This window comes from Magallana gigas, chromosome 5, assembly GCF_963853765.1.
Source record: "Magallana gigas chromosome 5, xbMagGiga1.1, whole genome shotgun sequence".
Taxonomy (NCBI): Eukaryota; Metazoa; Mollusca; class Bivalvia; order Ostreida; family Ostreidae; genus Magallana; species Magallana gigas.
The window spans coordinates 34181914-34192354 of NC_088857.1; the positions used below are offsets into that span (position 1 = coordinate 34181914).

At 33.0% G+C, this 10441-nt stretch overlaps 1 protein-coding gene and 1 long non-coding RNA gene across 3 annotated transcripts; both read right to left on the reverse strand.

The window, feature by feature from the left end:
* Window positions 1–380: 380 nt before the first annotated feature.
* On the reverse strand, window positions 381–2940 carry LOC105332388 (uncharacterized). 2 transcript variants are annotated; one of them, XR_010714005.1, is made up of 3 exons: window positions 1626–2113; window positions 782–1517; window positions 381–526 (listed from the first exon to the last, which is right to left on the reverse strand). It is a non-coding gene; the product is annotated as an uncharacterized lncRNA (long non-coding RNA). The 2 variants fall into 2 exon arrangements; XR_010714004.1 differs by lacking the exon at window positions 381–526 and having other exon boundaries at window positions 896–1517; window positions 1626–2940.
* A 415-nt stretch (window positions 2941–3355) lies between these two features.
* On the reverse strand, window positions 3356–8546 carry LOC105332389 (E3 ubiquitin ligase TRAF3IP2). The gene is made up of 4 exons (XM_034470556.2): window positions 8296–8546; window positions 6202–6284; window positions 5341–5877; window positions 3356–5232 (listed from the first exon to the last, which is right to left on the reverse strand). Exons 2-4 carry the CDS (start codon window positions 6218–6220, stop codon window positions 4745–4747), a joined length of 1044 nt encoding a protein of 347 aa, XP_034326447.2. The 5' UTR covers window positions 6221–6284; window positions 8296–8546; the 3' UTR covers window positions 3356–4744.
* Between the last annotated feature and the right edge of the window lie 1895 nt (window positions 8547–10441).

The following is a 10441-nucleotide window of genomic DNA, read 5'->3' on the forward strand; positions in this document are numbered from 1 at the left end:
TGTTGACGAAAACGTATCGTGTAATATGTAATTTTATATATATACCAGTACATGGTATTAATTTATAGGCTTTCTCGGGAATTTTTCAAATTTTCAAATGCACTGTGAGATCGCAATAACTTGCTCGTTTCTTGTAATCCATAGGAATCTTAAAGAAATATTTTTATTTCTCTTCAACCATATCATGCTGAGACTTGGGTAGAGTTAGTGGTCAGGTAACATAGATATGCTGATCATGAAGCAGTCTTTTGATTTAAGTAAAAACTTATTGCCGTGATTGAAAACAGAGGAAATATTTAAAATTTTACTCTATATTTAATACGTGAATAGTTACAAATTTTAATCGTAATTTTATGTATTTTAATTTTATGAATGATTGAAAATTAGACTAAAGTTTGTAAAGTTTCTTGATCCCGAGGCCTTGAAGCGATCCAGATATCCAAGCCGAACGAAGCACCCACTCATCTGTAACCGTTTGAATGTGTTAATGCTCAATTTCTGACGCAAATCTCCTGAAGGTTCTCCCCTAAGAAAATGTGACAAGGATTTAAAATTAGAATTTGGGAATTCCAAGTACATATTGTGAAATAAGAATTTGACCTCTATTTGGCTGCCATGAACTTGTGAATCACGATTCAGGTTTTATGGATATTTAAAGCTTAGAGACAACGATATTTTACCAATTCAGATTATTATTTTTAGTTTTATTAATGACAAATGTTCTCGTAAAACAGTAATATTATGAAAATCATCCAGGTGTTCCCATGTAAAATACATATACCTTTACAATCCACCCTGGGTGACCAGTAGAAAGTTCGTGAATACGGTAAGACACGTTACTGCAATAAAGCCTATGAAACGTGCACAACATACAAAATTTATAGTAACTTAGCAATTGAAAATGCAAATCTGTTTTATTTTACAAATTGATTTGACTATTCAATCCTAATATTGCAAGGTAGAAAGCATATAATTGTGTCAAGTATTTCATCAACTGAAATCACAAGCCAGTCATCTGCTGCCTGGGTAGCGGTTTTGCATTGCCTTCACCAATGTTTCGGACTGACCAGGGAATTTAAATTTTGTATACGGCGAAAAACACTGGGGGACGTTCAGTTCTTTCCCTGAATTTGTAAACAATACGAACAGAAATCTCTTGTCAATGGAACAACACTCCACCAATTCACTGCGCGCGAGATTATAGATGTAAATTGCTCCCTTTTCATGGTCGTTCTCTCCTGCCGAGGCCAAATCGTCTTCTATTGAATTAACAATGTCAATATATCCAGGAGAGATGCAAAACAAGACACAGTCAGCACGTTGGAAGTTTTCGTCTCTCCATTGGTGAACGTTTAGTTCACCTTTTTCTTGCAAAGCTCTGTAATTGTCACACTTTACGGCAAAGCCGGCCTGGTCACACATGTCACAAAGGGACGCAACCTCGTCCTCGTGTCTTTTGCTGCCACTTGCAAATGTTACATAAACAATGGGACGGGTCTTTCTGCCATGGCAAGAACCTGAAAACGAAACGCCATCCAAATTATTTTATGCCTATTATCATGCTTAACATGCGTATAGAATTTTAATGAATGACGTCATTAGTGGTTTAGTAAACTTGAACTTACATTCTGAGTAGTTTGCAGGAAATCCACTGGCACTCTTTGATTTGCCAAATGCTCCATTTCCTTCACCAATGGTTGGAATATTTCCAGTACTGGACCAACGTTGTGCTGGATTAATTGTCTCTAACGAATAAGTAAACTCCGACATATCAGCTAGCGAAGAATTTGATTCATAGTCACTAGACACTAATGCTGTCTCTCCCAAAACCAGAGTCTGGTGAAACAAATCGTTTTTACATCCACTTTTTGTTTGTAAAACACTATGGTTCACTTGGGACCCCTCTTTTACATACTTCTCATATCCATAGCAGTCTTTGCACTTGCATTTTTTAAATGAAGGAGGAAAGAAATCAAATCTTTTACTCCTCATATCCATATTTACAAGAATATAAATATGCTAATAATCAAAACATAAACAAAGCCTCTTTAAAATGGCTGTACGCCCCAGACATTTTCATAACAGTAACTGCATGGTAAACCGGTATATACCTCTTATCGTAAACGGGTATTTAAAAAAATACGTCACATGGTTTGCTCCATTTATCAGATTGAGCTTTGGGTAACCGTTTACATGTTGCAAACATTAGGGTCACATGTTTACATGCTTTGTACATTTGTTGAATTTTATGTCCTTGTTTTTTATACTCTAGTACCGTATAGAGTTAATCAAATTGAATCCGTTTCTAAATCAAACCTTGTACATTATAAGTGTTTTTATAAAAAGAACGTGGGTGTTTAAGATTTTAGATGTAGATTCAGCAGGGATTTTGAGAGAGAAAGAGTGTTACTTTGCCGATCATTTGAGCACATTTTTCGAATTGTAATCGTTATTTGGTTTCTTTGGAAAGGGGAACTGATGGACAAACTGCAAAGGTTTTGTCATAATATTGGTCAGAATATAGCTACACGACGCAGTTGATGCAAAATCCCACTTATTTACCATGAAGGCGTCAAGATGAAATATTTATGTCGGATAAAATGCCTTGAAAAGCTATTTCATTCTTGTGTAGTACCTAGTTTAGATTTTTGTTCCAGAGTCTGGGGATTAAAACATACCATAATGGTTCAAAACTATGTTATCCGATATTTCTTGGTTTAACACAGATCTACGCGCCGTCAGTTCCATTAAATAGTGAAGTTGCATAGTTAGCACTAACACAGAGGCGCTGAATATGTACATATATCTTAAGAAGATGGAACAGAGTAATACGAATGGATGATGACCGTCTTACCAAAAAAGTCTTCTTGTGGAGCTATCGTAACAACAGCACATGGTACTCGCTCACAAGTAAAAAAAAAAATCTTTATATAAATTAGATATGTATTCCTATTTTGATTTCTATCTGTGACATAAAGGAATTTAAATCTAAATTATTTAAATATTATGAAGATGTATGGAAATTGAAAACGAAGTCTCTACCTAAGCTCAGGACATATGTGACGTTCAAATCCTACATGTAAGTAAAAATGAACATAACCGAACATGGCGGTCTTTGATGGCACAATTCGGACGTGGAATCCTTCCTCTCATGGTCAAAACTGGTCATTTTCACAGTGAACCTGTACAAGAACGTTATTGTGTTTTGTGTAAAGACTGATCGATTGTGAATGAAAAACATTTTTTTAAAACTTCAAAATTTTACGAAACCAATAGAAACTCTTTCTTTCATTGTGTAAATTTAGATGAGACTGTCAACTTGAATATAATGGAGAAAAAAAAATCAAAGACTGCCAAATATCTCAATTTAATTTACTCAGTAAGACAAAATAAAATTATCTGTACAAACCAAAGTACATTAATGCGCTTATAAATACTGTATCTACTTTGTATATTCAATGATTTCAAATTGACATAAAGGTGAAAGGGGCCCGGTCTAATTTAATGATATACAACATTGTCTTGCACTATGGCTTTTGACATACACATATGTCACTTTAATAAAATATTTACTTACTTACTATTTCGAGATAGCATATGTGGATAGAGTTTTTAAAAGAATGAGAGATGACCCAGAGATAACAAATTATGTACTTGTTAAAAATATTTTAAAAAGAAAAATTATTAACAAGTCCAAAGATATGACATTAAGGTTTCAAATACTACCTTTTACCGCGAAATCAAATGAATCAATTTTTGTCACCATCCTGTAATATAAGAGTTGTAAATGCCAATCAAGAATTGCTACTTGTGATTACATGTATTCAGAAAACACTCTAATGATTCGTGATGTAGAGAAGCTGAACAATCGGGGACAGAAGGTTGGAAACTTTGCGCTTTGATATCTCTTCATTTACCAACGATCACTTTGCGTTCATCCTTTAGTTGTAAAGACATATCTTGCATGTAATAACAAACATTTACTTGTTTTGTATATTTGTGTACTTTTATATACAGAAAACTTAATCAAAACCCGGCTTTTCGAGAGTTGGTACATGTATTATATTGAAAGTCAATTCAGCAGACTGAACCAATATCCCCTGGTTTTTCCTCCCCAGTCTTTTTTTTTAAAAAAAATTGTTATATATTTCAATTCTAAAACAGACTTACCTTTATATTATATGAATGTTTATAGACAATTATTTCTTGGATACCACTTTGTATCCCTTTCTGGACCTCTATTACTACATTCCTGCTTCAGGGTGCCATAACTAAGACATTAAAGTTATCATTTAAAAGTACTTGTATGTGTATGTAGTTATCAAAATTGCTTTAGTGCACAAATCTGTCATTTAGGTATATAAAATTTGGCTCAATCATGTCAATTTTCAAGGTTATGTTAAATTAATATCATAAATACATAATACCACATTTTTTGCAGCAAAATGAATACTGAAATTTACAGCTAAAATTTCTTGTATAGTTCTTGAGATAAAAATGTCTAATACATTTTTCAGTTGTGCATATCTTCCGAATCTAGTTTCTGGAAGTCGCAGTTAAACTGCATTCACATATCGGTTTTTACAAGCCACATTTTGAAGCTCTGTAGACCTTGATACAGGAAACAGGGGTTTAATCAAGTTTAAATCTGTTTACATGTTACTGTTGCACTTGCTATATATTACAAATCTCTTTAATAGTTTAGAACTAAGATTTTTTTTTCTGTGCATTCCTTCGTTTCAAACTACTTATATTGTATTAATCGTTCGAATAAGTTTTCTTTTTCCATCGGATATTTATAGAATGGAGAAGATCTCAGAAAACATGGAATATCTTGTACACTTGCATTGCTCTTGGTAAAAACTACAGGAATCATCCGAAAGTTACGACTTCCATTGTCCAAAAACTCAGCCGTTGAAATACTGTGTATGTAAAGTATCCCCTTTTCGTTTTCACTAATATCAGAGAGACAATTGTTTTTTCTCACACAACGTAAAGTGTTACTGTATTCGGGTGATATACAAAATAGTATCCACAGAGCCTTTGAAAAGTTCGTGTCTCTCCACTGAAGAATGTTGAGTTCTCCAGATTGTCTGATGACATCATAATTGTCACACTTCGCCGAAAAATTTAGACAATCTCTAAGTTCATCACACAACTGTTTAATTTCACGAAAATGTCTTTTGCTTTTCCCCGAAAACGTCAGATAAACGATCGGCTTTTCTGTATTTGCTTTAAAAAAAAATAGAAAGTATAAATTAGTTACTATGCATTAAACTTGTACATACGACAGATTGACAGAAAAAAATGATGAATTTATAAACCGATAAATCAACTTACGTGTGTTCTCACTTATGATGGAAGATGGACAGAGACAGGTAAGTGACACGGACTGTGCTGAACTACTGTGGTCTGTGTACTCTTCAGGTGAGCCAGGTATGCCACATGTGCATTCACACCTTCCAGGGAAACCGTTCGCATTATATTGGCTTAAAGAACGGATCCTATTTTGTTCAGTAAGTTGATTCGAAGAGTTACACTCACGCCCTATATTGGAAGGTTCAGAAAAGGGTTTCACAGATGACCATCCACCCTTGACATTCACATTAGAAGAACGGTTTCCATTTTGTCCAAAGAGTGGATTCGTAGATTGTCTTGTTATCGAGGGGTGCACACCGTGTCCAGAACGTGGACTCTGGGGACTTGGTGATAGAAATGCATCAGAAGGCGAAATAGGGGATGTATCGCCGAAAAGATCATTGCTTTTCGTTGTATTGCTCGAATGAACGGAGCTTGAAGAGGAATGGTACTGGTAGCACTCTGGGCAAGGACATCTGTTTTCTATTTCACGTTTGGTGCTTTCATGGGAATGCACCGCTGCAATGTGTCGCATAAAATATTTTTATTTGTGTATAATACATGTACTCAGTTCAAAGTTTATGATTTATGTTGATGTTAATTTGATTAAATAGAATATTTTGGACATAGATATTCACGACTTTCATAAAGAACATGCAAAAATTGTGTTGGTTTCGTTTTCAATTGGAGAATACCAGTAGTTGCCGAAAGGTTCAAAGTCCACATACACCCGATAGACAAAAACAAGACATATTTTCAATGTTACTTTTATTTTTACAGTTTTTTTAATCTTTGAATGAATGCATTCAAAAATGATAATTAACTAATATCACGTGTTCTAACCTGGGTACCAAGATTCCATGTTTTCCCAAAAATTTGTCTGCTACCGCACGTTTCGTCATCCAACTACAGGTAGGGCATGTCGTCTATTTTTAGATTCAAATTTAAACTTACGTGTTGTATATAAATGTTAGATTTCTTAATAAACATCACACTCTGTATCACTGTCATTATGTATTGAAATGAAGTAAAACAATGAAAATGATGGGTTTTTAAACTTTAAATTGACATTTACATGCGAATTATATATATATATATATATATATATATATATATATATATATATATATCTGATTATTATATAATGTTTTAGCAACTGGCAGAGAGTAAACGACATGAGGGAAGGTTAATATTTAGAATATGAAGAAATTCCCGGCGTCATGTATTAATTTTATAAGCATTTGCCCAAAAGTTCTCTCCAACGGAAATCGTTTTTAATTTTCTTATTTCTATTTGCTCTCCACTAAAACCGGTTTTCAACAATACTACCACTTGTTAGGTGAATGGGTTTTAAACTAAATAATAAAGCATGGTGCATGAATTTTTAAAGGTGATAATAAATATGTCCATTAATGCATATTCATGTATACATTATCAATGATTATAATACAGGGGTTCGGAATGATGAAATTTCTTCTGTGTAAGCAGTAATAATGTAATAGAATTAATGTTAACCGATTAGAGTGCAATTAAGAGAAATAAACAGCTGTCTATGACTCATATTAACTATGGGTGGGGGGGGGGGTTCCGATTAAGGATACCTAATGAAGTTAGTTTACAAAGGGGAAACGTTGGATGGGGAAAAGATCGTTGGGTGAAATGTCACTAAAAGCCACTTGTATTTTTGGATTTCAATTTGATATCATTTGTAAATGAGTGCTTTTTCTATCTGTATAACACATGATTTGTGTACTTAATAGATAGAACTTAATTTTTTCTAAAGGTTTCTGAGCATTTTGTTATGAAACTTTGCTCCTTGTCTTGTTAAATCTTTAGTCAATGATATGCATATACATTTATAGCAACATGCTGTTTTTGCATGAAGCAATAAGATTTTATTTGATGAAGTTTGAATCTTGTTAGGCAAATGCTCCTATAACTAAAGTTATTTCTTTTATACTAGCAATTTTCTAAACGATTTGTGATTGTTGAACCATAAGAAAAAAGTTGTATCATTAAAATAAAGGGGTGCCCTTAACGTAAAGAAATGTTTAGACAAAACCGATACTTTGGTTGACTTTGAATTCGTTTAAAGCATTAGAATATATTTTCTTTATTATACAATTTTCCACTTGCTTGTAATGAATTACATGTATTTCTCGCCCCAATGCGATCGAAATTGCTTACGCGACACATATACATGATGTAATTTAATAACGCGATATTAGAGTACCACTGACACCCAAACTGTGTGAAAGGGACTTGGACACGATTTGAGATCAAAAATTTTATTTTCAATTTTTATGTTTAAAATGGTTTACTGGTGCATTTTAAATGATTAATCAAAATATTGAATGTTAAAGTCAAGTTACAAGCGAGATACAGACGTAAGAATTGATTGTTATGTAAACAAAGCTCGAGTCTTATAGTTGTTTTCAAAAATGTAATGTAGAAAATTACCATTTCTTAGACAAAAGGATATGTAAAAACAAATTTTAACTATTTCAATATCTTCATGAATATTATTATCAACAAAAGAAAGATAGATTTGATTGAAACTTACAACAATACAACACATATGTAAAAAATGACAATATTCGAGCTTTGTTTACAAAACAAAAAAATATGAACTCTGTACCTTGCTCATAACTTGATCTTTGACTTTCAAATTTTGACATAGCATTATAAACTTCTATATTTATCAGTATAAACATTAAAAATGGAAAAATAAAATTTGAAAATTTTAAGTCAAATCGTGTCCAAGTCCCTTTAATAATTTTCACGTGACTGTAATTTGATTTTGATTGCTGATAACAAAAAAATTAAAAACGTTAAAAACAGAACTCATCAGAGCAGCTTATTTGACTTGAATCATTTTTCATTTAGTAAATACTGATTTTAAGTTTTGTCTCATTATTTCATTTCAAGTACACGTACCTTTAAAAATACATCGTTGTTTTGAAAAAAAAATATATGTTGTATATAATTTGCATGCATGTCACCTTTTCAATAACAAGCACTGACAGTGTCCCAGTTATTGAACAGTCTATTCTGGTCGCCATTGTGGCATGTCTATATCTCACGTACACCCTGGTGTATACTCTTTATCTAACAGAACAATGGAAGGACACTCAGATAGCGAAAGCAACGCTGCCAAAAAAGGGAGACTGCATGGCGTGACACTGTACTGTGCACATAAACTGGGATCATATATTTGATAACCAGCGTTAGCATGTTATGTAAATATGTAAATTTTTTCTGCAATGATCGCAACCTTCATAACCCACATGAATCATCAAAGAAAGCATTTTATTGTATGCATTTACATCTTTCTTTTAATAAATTGACTATTCAGTATAATAAAATAAATAGTGCCTGTTTGGGAGGGTAACTGTTGAAATTGACACCCCGAGAAAACCATTGTCAACCGACGCGAAGGGTGTCAATTTCAACAGTTACCCCCCCCCCCCCCCCCCTCAAACAGGCACTATTTATTTTATTATACTGAATGTCTTAATTTTAAAGAAAATTTTACTGCTTCTATATAGAAATGAAGTTAATTCTACGGCGAACCGTACGCGCATAATTTACGCGCATGTAACAATTTGTTGTGTTACCCGTTGCCAAGTTTGTTGCTAACGCTGAGGGTAATAGAATGGATTACCAACTGCGTCTAACCCAATCAGATTTCAGTAACATGAAAGTATAATAAATTAACTTATTAACTGTTAAAGCTATACACGCTATAATTTGCGTCAATTTTGAATGACAGTGAAAACGCATGTGTTTGTCTACTTATAAAAGTTATCCTTAATCTGTAAATTACAAGGGTGAATTCCATCTCGTTACAAAGATATAGATTTTTAATTGTTTATTTTCCTGCCAGGAAAATATACCTTTTCATGAATATTGATGAAAGAAGAGCAAACCGACCTCATTGCGCATGTCCGCGGAGAACTAGGTGGTCGTTATTGTTTGCCTAATTAAATATCCAACTTGATTTTTAATATGCTTAACAGTTGTTAATTTGAAATACATACATGTATAATGAGTAAAATACGCTTGCCATTTACGATACCCTTACTTCTGCATTAACACTTATAGGATCTATAAATAGCACATAGGGGGAAACACAGGTCTACGTCATTTTTTTAAAGGAAGTATTCATATCTACTCACAGGCTTGTATTTTTTTCTTTTGTTTGTACTCGTATATCTGACAAATTTATGCTTTACTGAAAATATCCTTTCCTTTGTGAAACTATCACAATTATGAAGATGTTGACCCTTCACCAGTTTTGGTATGATAGGCTAAATTTAGCTGTCGATATCACGTGATAGATTGATATTCACGAGGAGGCATTACTTTCCTGGCAGGAAAATAAATATTTTTTATTGTTTAATATTTGATATATTTGTTACTTGATCGAATTGAGCATTATAATTAACAGAATAAAGGTAACTTTTATTAGTAATCAAACACATACATTTTCCCCTTTATTCAAAATTGACGCAAATTATAGCGTGTATAGCTTTAATGTACATTAGTACGTTAGGAAAAGAAACAGCCAAATGGTTTACACTCCGCGATTTTTCTTTGGTCGCTGAAGGTTTCGACCAATCCGGCCAGTTTCTATAAAGCTATGGATTAGCAATATGCTTCCGTAAGAAATAGCCTTGAAAAGGAAAACGATTTAGAATTCTGAATTCTTGTCTAAATGCTGTATGTATATGATTCAATAATTTAAAATTTACAAAAATTGTCAAAGTTTTTTAAAAATAATATTAATTCAATATCCTGGGTCTTTCGAGGGGGAGGGGGTGTGAAGATAAAATTTTATTAAAAAAAATATATATATATATAAAAAATCAAAGAACCCAGTCTTAAAGGGGCATGGTCACGATATCGGTCAAATTCTATTTTTCTGTTTTCATTATTTACAATGCTTTAGGAAAGCATTTTTGATCATATAAAATTTGAGAGTCAGTCATAAGCAAGACTCAGGGCTCACAAATTTTTGTCATGTAAACAAGGCCCGTGCCCTGTTTTTGTTTACATAGGTTTAATATACCAGTAAAAATCC

Bases quoted from the DNA above. Each gene is read 5' to 3' on its own strand.
- LOC105332389 (XM_034470556.2), bottom strand. The intron at 5,233-5,340 runs GTAAGTTGATTT...TTTTTTTTAAAG, and splicing joins CATCATAAGTGAGAACACAC to CAAATACAGAAAAGCCGATC.